Source organism: Taurulus bubalis (assembly GCF_910589615.1).
Source record: "Taurulus bubalis genome assembly, chromosome: 9".
Classification (NCBI taxonomy): Eukaryota; Metazoa; Chordata; class Actinopteri; order Perciformes; family Cottidae; genus Taurulus; species Taurulus bubalis.
In genome coordinates this window covers 24,074,550-24,090,534 of record NC_136597.1, presented here as the reverse complement: position 1 = coordinate 24,090,534, position 15,985 = coordinate 24,074,550, and the positions used below count along the sequence as shown (strand labels likewise).

At 41.0% G+C, this 15,985-nt stretch overlaps 2 protein-coding genes across 2 annotated transcripts; both read right to left on the bottom strand.

The window, feature by feature from the left end:
- Window positions 1-33: 33 nt before the first annotated feature.
- Window positions 34-6,406, bottom strand: tdg.1 (thymine DNA glycosylase, tandem duplicate 1). The gene is made up of 11 exons (XM_079223471.1): window positions 6,350-6,406; window positions 5,674-5,745; window positions 4,267-4,436; window positions 3,557-3,939; window positions 3,374-3,443; window positions 2,930-3,065; window positions 2,674-2,756; window positions 2,484-2,578; window positions 2,017-2,188; window positions 1,560-1,790; window positions 34-842 (listed from the first exon to the last, which is right to left on the bottom strand). The coding sequence occupies exons 2-11, from the start codon at window positions 5,727-5,729 to the stop codon at window positions 712-714; spliced, it is 1,527 nt and encodes a 508-aa protein (XP_079079597.1). The 5' UTR covers window positions 5,730-5,745; window positions 6,350-6,406; the 3' UTR covers window positions 34-711.
- A 3,980-nt stretch (window positions 6,407-10,386) lies between these two features.
- tdg.2 (thymine DNA glycosylase, tandem duplicate 2) lies at window positions 10,387-15,752 on the bottom strand. Its single transcript, XM_079223472.1, has 9 exons — window positions 15,685-15,752; window positions 14,387-14,727; window positions 13,570-13,769; window positions 13,312-13,381; window positions 12,429-12,564; window positions 12,259-12,341; window positions 12,078-12,172; window positions 11,820-11,991; window positions 10,387-11,720 (listed from the first exon to the last, which is right to left on the bottom strand). The coding sequence occupies exons 1-9, from the start codon at window positions 15,738-15,740 to the stop codon at window positions 11,614-11,616; spliced, it is 1,260 nt and encodes a 419-aa protein (XP_079079598.1). The 5' UTR covers window positions 15,741-15,752; the 3' UTR covers window positions 10,387-11,613.
- Window positions 15,753-15,985: the final 233 nt, after the last annotated feature.

The window sequence follows — 15,985 nt, the reverse complement described above, 5'->3', positions numbered from 1 at the left end:
TATACGAAAGGTCGTCCAATAATATAGAAAAGGCATCATCAAGACATTTTAATGGACACGTTTCATAAAATTCCTTGTGAATGACAATTTCATAAAACATACAACATGTAATTCTAAAATTCCTAAAAGCAAAAAAAAAAAAGATTGATGATAAAAGATTAAAATATAACCTGTAACATTATGTTGAAAGGCTTGTCAGAAATTCCCCTCAGTGGAATCTCCAACATGCATGATGAGTTCACCCAGTGATCACTTTGCATCGTGGTCACTTCATAGCACCGTGAATGTAAAACATTAATGCTGAATCCCCAATTCACATAGAGGACAATAAAAGGCTCCCACTGATCAACCAAACTTATAAAATAACCATCTGGAGCTTCGGCTACTGTCAGAACAGTAGACGTGGATGTTTACACTTCCTGCATCGTCGTGCAGTACGGTACAGTACAAAGGCAAAACCACCGTTTAAATAAATCGCCTTCTTCAACGACAGTCGAGCATCATTGTCAAGTCCCTGATTTCACATAGAAAATTAAAAAAAAGACTGTCGTGAAGATGATCATACCGTAGTACAAGACCACAAACAAAAACAAAAAGATGCAGAGAGAATAATCTGCAAAAACGCTACCAAAAAAAAAAAAAAGGCCATCTATGAGTGTATATTCTACTCGGACATTTAAAAAAAACAAAAATCTAAAACCGGAAGTGTTTTCATTGTACGCTGGCCTCCTTTGGCGCCCCGCTGATGTCTGGGATCTGATCGGCAAACGACTGGGTCATCCACTGTCCGTCCGGGAGCTGGCCATCTGGTATTTGTGACGTGGTCGCCTCCTGCGCTCCTTCTGAAGACAGACAACACTCAGACTGAAGCTCTGCGCTCAGGATAATGTGACACAGTCATGCATCTGCTCAGATAAATTATGCAACGTATAACAGCAACTCCAGACTAAAGGTGCTATTTTATTTTCAAATATTAGACTCGGAAATCAGGATATTACGCAGGACATTGGACAACTTAGTGACCGTCGATCCACATTTGGATGCAGCAGCTCCGTGATGTGACTTTATTTTGCAAGCATTACTTGTTCAAGGACCGGCTTGTCTGGTAAGAAACTCTCTTACACGGCATAGAAAATAGGAGAAATCTAACTGGGGAAAATCAGGTTTCTGTCCCCCGATTAACGAATCTAACATATACATGAAATCTGCTTACTGCAGAAAGACGGCTATAATCCGGTTACTAAAATACATAATTGACCTTTTGTATATCAATTACTCCCCCTGCGTTACCTTTAATTCCTTAAAGAAAACTTTTCTTGCATGCCTCTACAGTGAAACAATTAAAAAAAAACAGTAATTAATATACAAATGGTAATTTTGTTGGTGAAGTATTCCTTTAAGTTAAAACGGAGTCGAACACAAACATTTCTGGAATATTTAGCTGAAGAGATGGTTAAAATGTGTATCTGGACAAATATTCGGCTGCAAAGCCTGACCATTGGCAACCTCAAGTGGATTTAATAAAAGTGTGTAGAGTGGAATACACTTGACTGCGTTACCCGTGTTTTCTGCAGTAGAGAATGTACAGTGACCGTTGGTTTGGGCGCCGGCGGCAGCTCCAGCTCCAGCTGCGGCTCCGGCCCCGGCTGCTGGTCCTGGTCCGGGTCCGGGTCCGGCTCCGGCTTCGGCCCCTTCCCCGTCGGGTCCTCTCTCTGCATACACTCCACCGAAGGCATCTTCGTAACCAGGATCGTACTGCTCCTCCTTTATCGCCATCCTCTTGGCATCCTCTGTTCACGGGAAGAAGGAAGAAAGAAGAGTAAATACCAAACATGATCGGAACTGGACTATAAAACTAGGATGTGATGAAACGCACAAGATATCAAGCCAATGATGTTACTATAAGCATTAATTCTTCATACAACTACTTTTTTCTAAATGATGATTAGCTGTAGTTTGTTTTCAGAGCGTCACAATGCTTCTTTTCTACGTCCATTCATCCGTGATGGTGCTTACCTTTAGCCAACGACAGGTCAAAGGAGTAATCGATCTCCTCGATCTCATTGGGTTTCCTGACGCCCTTCAGCTGATCTCTGAGCTCCCTCAGTTTGATGTAGAAGTGGACTTTGTCCTGAGCTCGGGGGAACTGAGCACAACGAGCGCTGGACGAAGGCATCAGATACAGAGCCTGAGGGGAAACCACCGTCGGTTTAATACTTCAAACGGCATCTACGTGTGAAAGAAAGGCTGAGGAGCGGCTAAAAGATCTCATTTTTGGAGACTGCCTCCACGCTCAGGTAGAAAAAAAGACTTAAGATGTCCTGCAATTAACAGTTTTTACAACTTTTTGAGTGCAGATGCTAAGTTACTGTCATCAAATACTGATCTGATTTTACTGGAGAGATAAAACATGAAGTATTTTTGTAAAGGATACATTTCATTCATTCAGATATTTGAGGATAACGAAGCAGCCGGGGACTCACCACGTCACAGTCGGGGATCTTGTGCGGCTGCAAACCAAAATCAAGTTTCTTTGGTTTCTTACCAAACATCTCTCTGCAGAACATTTCATAGATGCCTTTGGTGGAGTGAGAAGAACAGAAAATATTACTTAAGTTAACGTGAACGAATCATTTCATTGCAACTGTTGCTCCGTGGTGGAAGAGTGCTTACATTTTCCATTAAAAACAGCAATAAGAGGCTTGAATTTCTTCAGCTTCTCTACAAGAATTCTTCCTCCTTCACGGAACTCTTTACTGTTGAGATGGAAACAAAAAGACAAAAGGTTACAACGCAGTGGAACAAACTACATTTAAATCTCAGCAGCGAAACAGAAATATCAGCCATTATGGTTCCTGTTTGCCAAAAATAGATTTTCAAACATGATGAGCAGTGCCGCTGATGTGCCTTCGTAAGTCTTTAAACTTACGTTGAGAGGTCTTTGCTCCCTGGCGTCGCCCTTTCCACCATGTTGGTGAAGCCCATTTTGCACCTGGCAGTCAGAGAGCTGTCATGCATGTGGTTGAGTAGCTCGGAAGTAAACCCAGACAGAAAGAGGCACTTCCCTGAAATGTAAAAGTTACCTAATTATTCATCTCTCTGGCCAAGAAAAGCAGATGTATTTTTCTGAAGCTAATGGGCTCACAGTCCAGTTTAATCTTCATTTAAAACATGGAGGGTGTAAGGTAAAAAATGTGAATCTGTATAACCAAACTTCACAAAATACATCTTAACTTTTAAGGTCCAGAAGTCAAACTGGGTCTTGCAAAGACTGCACCACAGACTTAAGAAATTCTATAAAATGTTTGCAGTCAAGCAGAGGAACCAGTTTTACGATTACACAGCTCAAAATCATTCTCATTAGATAACTTACAGAAATGATTTCCACCACCTGGAAACCATCGTCCAATATAAGCCGCCATCAGTCCTGGGTTGATACCAATCTGGAAAAAAATGCATGTTTTTTTTGTTTTTTTTTAATCTTTACAAACTCCCAAAATTATTCCTGATAGCACAATGTGTGGCTCCACTCAAACAGTTGAACAGGGACTCTTACAATAACATAGTCCAGGTTGTATTCCAGCAGGTCCGGTAGAGTCTTTGTCATGACTTCCTCCTCTGACATTCCCTTGAAGCGGTCAAATTTCCTCTTCACCTTCTTGAAGCTCTCATCGATCTTCTCCTGCTTGCCATCGGCCGGAGCCTCGGCACCTTTCTTGGGCTTAGGACCAGGTTTGGCTTTAGGTGCATTTGGGTCCTTCGTTGGCTTCGGTGCCTTGGGGGCTTTTGGTGGTTTTGGTTCCTTGGGGGCTTTTGGTGGTTTTGGTTCCTTGGGGGCTTTCGGTGGCTTCGGTGCCTTGGGGATTTTCGGTGGCTTCGGTGGCTTCGGTGCCTTCGGCTCCTTGGGTTGAGCTGCTCTGCCTCTTTTTTTTGGTGGGGCTACAAGAAAAGATCAGAGAGGTGACGTCAAAAGGAAGACCTACCTGAATCTTCGCCGTGCCATTGCACCTTTTTTGACAGTTAACTCCATCTATACATGACCTCCCGAAACATTAAAACCTCAATGCAAACCACAATACCAGTCAAAACCTTTTCAGAAAGCCAAATATATTTGCTTTACTCCAGGAGCATCATACAACTTTTAATTGTGCAAACCTATTGTTGCCATGCTGAGTCAACATGTTATGCTAAATTAAGAAATCTGGGGTCTGACCCACCACCAGCTGATCTATAAACAGTGAGGGAGTTCAAAGGGGGTCATAGTACGTTTTGCCACCAGGTCGTCAGGTTCCTGCTGATCCATCATGGGTTCTGGATAAGCCATGTGTGCCATGGCCGTCTCTCCTGGTGGCCCCTCTGGGTAGTGAGACTGGTGGTTGTGGTTGAAGCCTGAATATTGGTTCTGGAGAGCTTGAAACTGCTGGGCAGACTGAACCCTGTGAGGAAGAATCATTTTAAAACAAACAGAGCGATGTATTAATACAACAAGTGAAATTGCAGCGAGGTGTGCTGCAAGGTTAAAGCGGAGTTAGACCAGTCTGTGATGTAGCCACACAATGTAAGCACTATGTGCATTCTTTCTCTATAGTGTGTTACACGGTGATGATGCATCATTTAGTTTGATAAGTTCTTAAACATACATATTTTTTGCATGAACTTTTGCCCATTTACTGACCGATATTTTGCATTTTTCTGAACAAAACTACATCTTAAACTGTTCACTTTAATTCTATAATTAAATGTTTGTAATATAATTACAATGTAATTTTCCTACTATCCTAATATTAACATATTTTGATCTTACTCTAACTACGTTTGTTGTTAAGCACCAAAGCAAATTATTTGTATGTGAAACCTTACTTAATAAACTGGATTCTGAGTTTGATGCACCCTCCTGGTCCTACAATTAAGAGTCAATTAACAAGAGTCACTTAATTACATTCCTTTATGTGAACTTCATTTCTCATGTCCAACTTGTTTACCAGGTTATTAGATGCATGCTTGTATTAGGTTAATTTATTTAGTTGGAGGCAATTTAGAGAGATATTTGTGGAGCTTTTTTTGAAGGAAAGTGAAATACATATTAGAAACTCATCGTCATCCATCAAACTACAAACTTAAAAATGACAATAAAGTTGAATCAAAGCCAGTTTAAAAAACAACTGAACATTTTAATAAAAGGTTAATAAAGGTTGTATACGTTTGCATTAGTTTTAGTATGATGGACAGAATGAGCTGCAGTGTGCATCAGCTATGAAATGTTCGCATGTCTTTTATTCAAAAAGATCCCTCTGCAGAGTTGTGTGCTACTAATTTTCACACCAGATGGAAATCCCACAAAGTAAGTTCCCAGTCAACGACGGTGAGTGAAACGCGTTACAACCTTTAATGCGAAAAGATCAATCCACAAAAGAGAGCCTTCCATTTTTATTCCCCCCTGTATTAAAACGAAGCAAAATGACATCGAGCTACAACTAAACAAAACACACACAGCACTGTAACTCATCAGTCACGTGGGATGACCCAAATAACAATGGTAGAACAAAACAAAAAGGGGCACACATGCTTTAATTTCATTTTCATCACACTTTGCCATTCAGAGGTTTGCAGATATATATATATATATATATTTTTTTTTTTATGGCCAACATTGTGGTGAGGAGGAAGACTCACCACTGCTGAAGATACTCCGGGGACACAACAGGGAATCCATTCAGCTTGTCTTCCATCTTTTGGGTGGATGGACTTTATCAAATAAATCAATATGCAAATTGAGGGAAACACAGCTCGGTGATGCACACGTGGTTTAAGAGTATTTAAGAATCTGGCAGTGTATGAATCTGAACGCATGTGCAGGACTGTGGAGTTAGCAACAAAAGAGATAAACAACACCAACACGAGGGGGGGTGGCGATGGAGATAACACAATAAAAACGAAGGTAAAGCAACCATCACGGTACCCACTTCGTTTAAAGTATAACGACACAGGATATTATTCTTCACAGCGACACTTCTACCGTTACACCTGCAGCTTCCTCCATGGTTATGCTAACTGACTAAGCTAAGCCCGAAATGGAAACCACTCTGCTTAGTCTTTTTTTTATTAAACCCTTTTAGAATGACTTCCCATTGCTAGAAAGTAAATATGCGAGTCTGTAGCGATCTCGTTGAAGTCACAGGCGTTTCGTATTTCGGGAGATAATATTGATTTTATTGTTTAAAAGGAGGTTTTAAGCTGAAGCTAACGTTAGCTCGGCAGCCAGCCGTTGAGCTAGCTTAGCACGGATGAATAGTTTCGGGTAGACTGAAGGAAATCGCTTTACCGGTGTTTTATAATAATGTACACGTACCTGATGCGGGTGAGGGTTTGAACGAGCTTCTTCTGTACGTATAGCTTCTATTTTTCCATCTATCCCGCTATTCTATTCACAACATATGAGGTGCAACAGAGGCAACAAAGACGTGACAGCCCTGCTGGTCAACTTTGACACCGGACGAGCCCAAGTCTGAGACGAAGGTTGTACTAAGAAATATATATTTAATTATAAAGAATAAGAATAACTGTGATTTGCGTATTTAATACTGCTTACTCTTAATTATTGTTATTAAATAAACATGTTTGAATATGGTGTGTTTTACTTTGAACTAGACAGTCAAATTAAATGCGAATAAGCCGGTACACCCCTATTGTATATTTGGTATGAGCTGCTCGACTTTTAAAGTCTGCTCGCTCGGCTTCTATTGGCTGATAGTCTGCGATGTTTAAAGGGTTTGTTTGCGGCTTGGCGCAGGGATGACGGGTTTTTTTTGCGTCTGCTCCATACATATATAATTATTTTGTATTTAATTGTAATCCTTGGCTCAACCCTCAGAAGTTTGCATTGTGCTAGTTCACTCTACAAAAGGCACGTTATATTTTTCCATAGTATTTTGGATTATTGTAGAAGAAAAAAAAAGCTACGTGGCAAACACATATAACACTGACACGTTTTATTCAGCATGATCATCCTCAACATTTTTATTCAATCAGCAGCGAAAAAAAAAAGCTATGAACGAGGCTGCAGTTGAAAATGTTTTGTAGTTTTTTGTAGACAGTTTTCAAACACCTTGTAAAATGTATGGAAGGTATTACACCAACAAGCAGGTCCATATATACATATCTACCTGCACCTACATGCACAGTAAATTGCTCTTACCAATTCATGTATATGAAAGTATAGGCCTGATTATGTATTAACAGGAGTATTTCAATTAAATTAACGTAATCACAAAAGAGCCCTTCATACCTCATATTTAAATACACATGCCACTTTAACATTATACTTTAACTTACACCTACAGTACACTTGTTTATAGTAATGTTATCTGTTTGTCTATGCACTTTATTTGATATTGTATCACTTTATTTCGTGTGTGTGTGTGTGTGTGTGTGTGTGTGTGTGTGTGTGTGTGTGTGTGTGTGTGTGTGTGTGTGTGTGTGTGTGTGGGTGGTCGGGGTCATAAACTGGGGTCATTAAACGCCACTCTGTAGCTTAGTATTGCTTCTGCAGTTTCTAGTTGTGAGTTTCAACATGTAACATATTACTGCAATACTTAAACACACCAATTAACATTTGAATGGCAAAAGTTCACAGTGCTTTCCTCAGTCTGTTGAAAGAAGCTGTCAGGGTCCTTAAACTGGCTTCAGGTGGTAGAATCGGCACTTAATGTCATTGTAATAATCCTCTGTGATTTTATCCAGCTCATGTTGTAAATTGAGGGGTTGTCACTCAGCAGCATTAGTGGCCTGGAGGTCATGCAAAACGTCTCTGGAAGGAGTTACAAGATATAAATGCTTCATCATCCTCAGTATCACGTTTCCGTATTCTTCATCTCTGTTTTATATATTGTCAACTATTATTGTAAAAAAATACAGATCAGACCAGTGCAGGCGTGAGAAGCGTTACAAGTTGAGGGTGTTATTTAAATGTTGTTTCATATTTATTCTCATTCATTAAGCTCTTCCTCGTTTCCAGTGTTTAGGTACATTTTGTAAAAATAAAAAATGTATTTGTTTTAAGAAATCTTAGGTAAAAAGGTCAAAATGAAACATCAAAGCATGAATTACATTGTCCCAGTGGGAGGTTTTATTATCCGGTAACAACCCACTTTTCCCGTTGTGCGTTTATTTACGCCATTATGTTGACAGAATTTGTTGTTTTGGATCGTTGCCAGCTCACTCTTCCTCACAGAAAAAAGGCTTTTGAGGAGATTGAAAGGAGAAAAAAAAACCCGATGGAGGCCTTGGGTTGGGGGATTTCAAATAATCAGAGCTCGTTATTTTGCATTTTGCATTTGATAATAATAATATTTCTGTCCAATTTGACAACATCTACCCCAACCCGTTTTTATAGTCTAATCAAATCTTTTGGACTCAGAATACAAGGTTAATAATCCACAACCGCTATTTTTTTATTGAAAAAAAGAGACAAACTATTGCAAGATATTTAACTCTTTCTCTGTAACTCAGGAGGGTTTTCATACTTGGATTTCGAATTTTGTCATCCCCTCTGCTTCTCTCTCTCTCTCTCTTTGTTCGTCTGTGTGTGTGTGTGTGTGTGTGTGTGTGTGTGTGTGTGTGTGTGTGTGTGTGTGCGCGCGCGCGCTTGATTACAGATATGGGATCAGGTGTGCGGGTGTGGCGGCGAGGTGCTAATCAGCTTCATCTGGGCATGCCCATATATGGGAGGCACCCAAACTCTCCTAGTTTTCCCCGATATGAGGTAATGGTAACTTTGCTCCTGGTAGAGCGGATGGTGGATGCAAACAATGGGCTGGCAAAGGTTTGAATAACTGACTTGTATACAGAGAGGAAACGTATGACCTTTGATCCGATGGTTGGAAGATAGAAACCAGTTCTTTAAGAACTGATAAAATAAGCTGAACAGATTTCCACTCCTGAGAGGAGCCATCCATTTCACCTAGAGCCGTGGGTCCCACCTGAATGACAAACCGGGACCCCAATTCTCAGAATAATGTGTTAACAGAATATAATATGCATGAAAAAAAATAGTCCCTTTTTATAGTCGATTAAAAACCAAAAAGTCCATCTTAAGGACACGAGGTAATACAACAATTCAGTAACTTCAGTCTTTTTTAAACAGACTCAACAGCTTTCATGCACAAACATGAAATAAAAAAGTCCAACTACTGAGAAATAATTTAAAAAAAAGACTCAAATGGTGTAACTTTAGCTGAGAATACCCACTCACTGAATCTATGACAACAAACGCTGCACTGTGGAACTAATTCAGTGTCTTGAGGAGCAGCTTTAACCACTAACTCTAAATAAATTAGACAAAGATTCAAGTATACAAAATTAACTTTCCTTCTAATTGCACACTCCACCTCACACCAATCAAGCACTGTGTTAGACTTTTTATTTATCTATTTTCATCTATGTATTTTGTCAAAACCGATATCTGGATGCTCAGTTGAGGAGATTTGTGACTGGAAAAGGACAATACTTTATAAATTCCCCGGCGGCCAGATTGCTATAGGATCACTCTGAGGTTTAAGTATATTCAAGGGCAACGATCAGTCATTTATGTAATTCACACTTTAGACTCAATGCTTGGAGAGATGATCTTATAGTAGATATTAATTACAGAGACGAGTGGGGGGAAATGCTTAAAATGTTTAAAAGCACAAACACTGACTATCAACATAAAATAAATGGCTATTCGGCACCCAGTAAAATCCAAACATTCCTGACTGATAACTGTGTTTGTACTTTGCTGCACTGTAACACCAACAAGTTGTTGTGGAAGGACAGCATAGTGACCCTGGTACAGATCCCTCTTGAGGCGCCGCTCTGTGTGAGGTATCTATCCTGATCACTTCGCCCCAGGCAGCGCCCTGGATTCATATAAATAATGTACCTGCTTCAGGCTCGGAGATTGATTGCACTGAGCTGGAAAAGCATGGACGGCCTGAGACCTGCAATGTGGTTACGGAAAATGGCGACCTTGAGGGAAATCAGATGTATGCGGAGAAATATTGGACCGTGGATAATGAGCAGTCTGAAATTTATATATACATTGACAAGCACATATAAAAAAAGACTACATATACCTTTTATTAATATATAATTAGTCTATTATTGTTAGTATTAAATACATTGTATTTGGTTGATCAGTGTATTTAATTGCTTGGAAGGAAAACATGTCAATAAGCGAGCGAATTATCTAAATCTATAACTCTTCCTGCTCTCATCATGGAGCTTTAAAAATACGACTTTCCTCTCAAGAAGAAGAAGCATGCGTCACGCCTTCTGATGGCTTGTGCGTCTCCTTAGGTTGTTTATCACAACTTCACATCAATGCTTTTAACAATGAGACAACAAACGTACCAGCTTCAGAAGAGATTTAATAACTCTGTAATTACAGATTAGAAACTCCGAGTACAATTACCTATTTATACAGCTGATAAATCATAAAATGTCGTTCTTTCAAAATACAAAAATAAGTCACTGGACACATGTACCATACAAAATGCAATAAATAGTGATAAAAAATAACACCAAAAACATGCAGTCTGTTCGAGAGTTAGAAAATGTGACCTTTTCTCTCTCACTGCGAGGCCTCGGGAAACGGTATGACTTCTCTTTTCTCGTGGTGTCATCAGAAGGTTTCTCACCCTCATTGATGCATCATGCTACAAGTACAGCTGATATCTGGTATCTGATCAGCGGACCTCTCCAGCTGCAGTGGTCCATGTTGTCCGCTGACTGGCCTACAATGTCCATTTCTGCAAGATACCACAACGCAAACCGAGAAGATGGATTGTGCTGCTTGCAGGAGGAGAAGTCATGAACGGTTCAGCAATTTATTTTATCTCCAGAAACCACCAAGAAGATGTTTTTTTTTATTTAAAAAAAAGGACAATGTCAAGTGTGTTTTCTGTCATTTTACTGTAAATGACGTGAACTTAAAAATAAAATGAAATAAAAAAAAAAGGTGCCCCGTGGAGTTTTTCTTGTAAACAAACAAACATTTTGTTTGCATTCCGTGTTTTCCGAGAATGTAGTGTGTGCCTAAAAATGTAGTCGGACTAACAGATCCACTTTTACTTCCAGGATGGTTTGAGGTCATTGTTTTACACATATGACGGAGAGAGCGGTAACTGGTGGGTGCTCTTGGAAAAAACGAGGAAGAAGAATTCAGGATTGACAGGAAGTCAATCCAGGCACTCCAAAAAAAAAAAGTGAGCAACGATAAAGGAAATATTTAAAACCACCCAAAAAATTGTGTTAAATGCCCCGAATAAGACCGTAGTGGTCGTAACTTGTTGGCTCTTTCAATAATTCAGCCACTATAATAAAGCTTTTTTTATTTTTTATATTTACTTCCATGTTGATTTTGGAGTGCCTGGACTTCCTTCCTGTTTTGACTTCTAAACGGCTATAGATAAGTAATCTGTCACAGTGGTTTGTAGTCATTATATACGGTTAAGAGTTTAAGCACCTGAAACTCCCAATTCCATCTAGTTCCAACTAAATATAATTAGAACAACACTGTGACTACCTGTGTGCTACGGCAGACAGGCCTGTTTTTTCTCCTCTCCTCGGTCTCTTTTAGTTGGCGGAGTTGCTGCTTCTCCGTGCGTCGCCCTGCAGCCCACTACAGCTTTCATACTCTGGATCCACCTGTTCCTCTTTGATTGCCATCCTCTTCGCGTCCTCTGCAGAACAAAAAGGCAACGTGAAGGAGTTAGATCTTCATCACAGACGTGAATATGTCCGTACAAATGAACACCAATAGGTCAGTATTGTCAGTTTACCTTTCGCTAGCTGCAGGTCGAACGAGTACTCCGTCTCCTCCACCTCGATCTTGGGTATCAGGCCCTTCATCTCGTCCCGCAGCTCCTTCAGCTTGATGTAGAAATGTACCTTATCCTGCGCGCGGGGAAACTGGGCACAGCGAGGGCTTGATGACGGCATCAGGTAGCACACCTAGGGGAAGGGACGCACGCCGTGAATACGCTTGCCGCTTTAGTTTTTTCGCGGAGCGCGTTTTTCAGAGCGCCGTCGCAACGTACCGTTTCAGTTTCTGGGATTTTGTACGGCTGCAGACCAAAGTCGAGATTCTTTGCCTTCACACCAAAGGTTTCTTTGCAGAAGATTTCATAAATACCTGACAAACAAATCAACACATGTTAACGCACTGTTTAACTTACCCAATGGCTTCATGAATGAGCCATATAAACGCTTCAAAGTTACCTTTTCCATTAAAAGCTGCTATTAATGGTTTGTATTTCTGCAGCTTGTCAAGTAACTGTCGGCCTCCTTCTCGAATCTCCTTACTGGGACAAAGACAGAAAAATATGATCTATGTTTGTTTCAAGGGACACATTGGATCGGGGGGGTTTAAAAATAAAAATCGTATTCACCTGGAGAGGTCCTTGCTGCCGGGCGTGGTCCGCTCTACCATGTTGGTGAAGCCGATGTTATAAAGCGCCGGCAGGCTCTGGTCATTCATGAAGTTGAGCTGCTCGTCAGTCAGCCCAGAGAGGAACAGACATTTCCCTGGATAGGAGCGCAGAGCGGAACATTTATTTAGCCGAGTGGCGGCCGAGACACTTAAAATAAGCAATTAAAACAGTAGAACCAGACTAGTTTTTTAATTGGGTTAGGGATTTTGAGGATATTGTCGCTTCACTGAATCTACGGGAATACATCAGCAGGTTAGTTTTCAAGCATAAATCAGTGAGCTGAAGACAGTAAATGTTTTTGAGTAATCTTTGTTGTTTCAATACTGGCAAAATGAGCGACAGCCTGATCAGAACAACAATAAACATAAAAGAAAATAAATGGCCAACATTATAATAAACATGAAAGACTTGTGTTCAGGCTATACTTGGGAAACTGTGATAGAACAAATACGTAAAGGTTTATGAAAATCATTGAGAACCCTGATTTCAACAGCCTCTCCTTTTTGAAAATCTGTCACAAAAACCTTCGTTGATGACACGTAAATGGCATTTCTACATAATTCTATTGAGAAAAACTGCATCCTGTGCATCGTCTGCTTGTTGCAGTGAATCGCTAATGCTTATGTGCGGTAAAATATTCAAACACAAAACAACATAATGCACACGAAACAAATCATTTAATACAACGCCTTTGTATTTCAGCGTGACGCAGATTTAAATATCTGGACCTTTTCGAATCCTCGCATGCATTTGAAATGATACTTCTGATCAGTAAGTCGGTGCAGGTACGAACGAAGGATGTTGTCCCTGCAGTCAGTAACGAAACTGGATCTGAACTCACAGAAATGGTTCCCTGGGTTTGGATAATGGCGTCCTTTGAAGGCCGACAACAGTCCTGGGTTGATTCCAATCTGAGGGGAAACATGAAGGTGTTACCAAGGCAACAGATGGAGGAAATATACATTTATCTTTTGATTGAAACCTTTTGACATCGGCACAATGTGTGGAAACCATTTTTTTTTTCTTTTACAATTGACATCAACTCTCTTCTTGTCAAATTTAAATACACACAGAAATAGTTCTCCGGTAAAGAACTCACGATCAGAATGTCAAGGTTGTAGGTGATGACGTCGGGAAGGGTTTTGGACATGACCTCAGCCACCGACATGCCGTTGAAGCGGTTGAGAGCCCTCTTGGCTTTTTTGGCGGCCTCGATCACGTTCTCCTCCTCCTGCGACTTGCCGTCCTCCGCCGGCTGCTTCGGAGGCCGCCCTCTCTTCTTCTTCACCGGCGTCGCCACTGGAACAGGGAGGAGACAAAAAATAATTGTATGAGCCGATTAATTCCGTATTTATATTGTGTGAAATCGGTTATGTCGACGTGGGATATTACATAACTTCTGATATTATTTCGTAGGTTCATATGGTGGTGTTTATTTTAGTGTGAATATACGCATGTATGTTGTTTGCCATTTCTTTGCCGTAAAGTGCGACCAGATATTTGTTAATAGTGCCGTAAAGCAAGTGTTTCTTTTAGTGCACATGACAAAGTAGGGTTGGAAAGTGATACTCTTTGGAAAATTAAGTCTACTTAGCTTTGGATCGAAACACATTCAACGTGATAAACAAAATATGTATTGGAATCAATAGTCGATTGGGATGCAACTTGGATAGAAATCTCCTTCTGTCACGTTGTAACGGATCTCTAATAAGCCCTTGTTCAAGTTTTCCCAGCTTCTGTGAGTACATAGTCTTCACAAAGAGGTTTTAATTAATTCGACCACGAGTCAGAACTTGACCACCTTGCAGATTAAGTGGGCGAAGAATTTGGAGCATTGTAAACGGCCACCGTACCTATTTTAATAAACTGTCCTGGGTGTGTGGGAGAATGACTTTGATCAATAACCTCTCCCGTACCTTGAGAGGGAGCAGCCGGCTGAGGTGGGTGCCGAACACTCGGCTCCAGCTGCTGTATTGTATGTTGATGCTGAGGGTGGTTCAGGTGCGCAGGATGCTGCTGCTGCTGCTGCTGCTGCTGCTGCTGCTCCCTGGCGTGCGGCTGGTAGGTCAGCTCCTGGTAGTGATTTTGGGCCGGGGGGTTATAGTTCTGGTAAAAAGGTTCCTGGTAGACGGGCGGTTCCCGGTGGACGGACAGCTCGGCCATGACGAGGTCATCGCTGGGCCCTTCTGCGTAGTGGCCCATGTTGTGATACGACATCACATGCTGAGCCTCGGGGTGCTGCTGGCTGGACTGGTACCTAGAAGAAGAAAAACCAGAGGGCGCACGAGAGGAGAGGAGATGAGGAAGGAACAAGTTAAAGAGGGAAGGAAAAGGAAGGCGAGGAAAAGATGGGAAAAAAAACAAATCGGGACCCGGACAAAAGCAAGAAAAGGACAACATCATGTCTGGTGCTCAATGGGGTGCGTGGAGAAGTGGCTGAGGCAAACTTACAAGACACGATACTTACAAACACGCATGCGCTGATTCATACACCTGTTTGTATTCTCTGCATTTCATGCAGTGTAGCGTGTGAGTCCAGCTCTAAAAGTATTTGTTTTTCCTCGCTCTAATTATGGCCTCTGGCTTATGACACTCGTTGCATCCACAAACGGGTCTTTTAACAGCGACTTTGTTGTGCGCTCAGGTTCGGCCGACCACAATGCAATGAAGAAATACAAAACAACCGTGATTGATATGAAGTCGACTACAGGACAAAGGTTTCTGATGTGGTCCTGTTCAGTTGGCAGAAAAGGCTGCGTAAGAGCCACTGCAGGTGTATTTATGAAGCCGATGTTGTAATAACTGCTTGATAATGTAGTAACAAGTCCAATTATTAAAGTGTATCCTCGTCCATTTATCAAACCAGCTACAGAGTACAGATAATGCAATATCGTCACAATCAGGTGTGCCAGTTAATTACATGCACTGTTACATACTTGAATTGCAACTCAGGGTTCTTCTTATACACAAGCTGTTGGTCCACTTCCCTTTCTTTCTTTTTTTAAAGGTCAATTTTTTCCCCCCAAATGGTTATTATCCTTAATAATTACACTGCCACTTGCTACCAGCCTAAATACAAAGAACACAGGTATGTATGACGGCGTGTGTCAAATGCTATTTATGCTTTTTTCTCCATCTCATGCATGAAAATGAAGACGTCAGGAAGAGAACATGGGAAGTTTTCCATGACCTGCCACCTCCAACACCAACTCACCACTGCTGAAAATAATCCGTGGGTACCGTCAATGATGTATACTGGTTTTCTTCCATCTTAACTGTTGACTTATTTTAGTATATTAACATTCATTCTGCTGCCAAAGGCATCGATACCCACTGGAGATGTGAGCTGTGTGGAGTTTGGAGCACATACGGTACACAAAGAAGACTTATGGACGCTGCTACAGGAAGATGGCAGGTTTAGCTGACAACGTTACGCAGTCCTACTGGCTGTCTTGAAACCGCAAGTGACCTCTAGGTTAACGAGACATGAAGGTATTTGAGCGAACTACCGTACC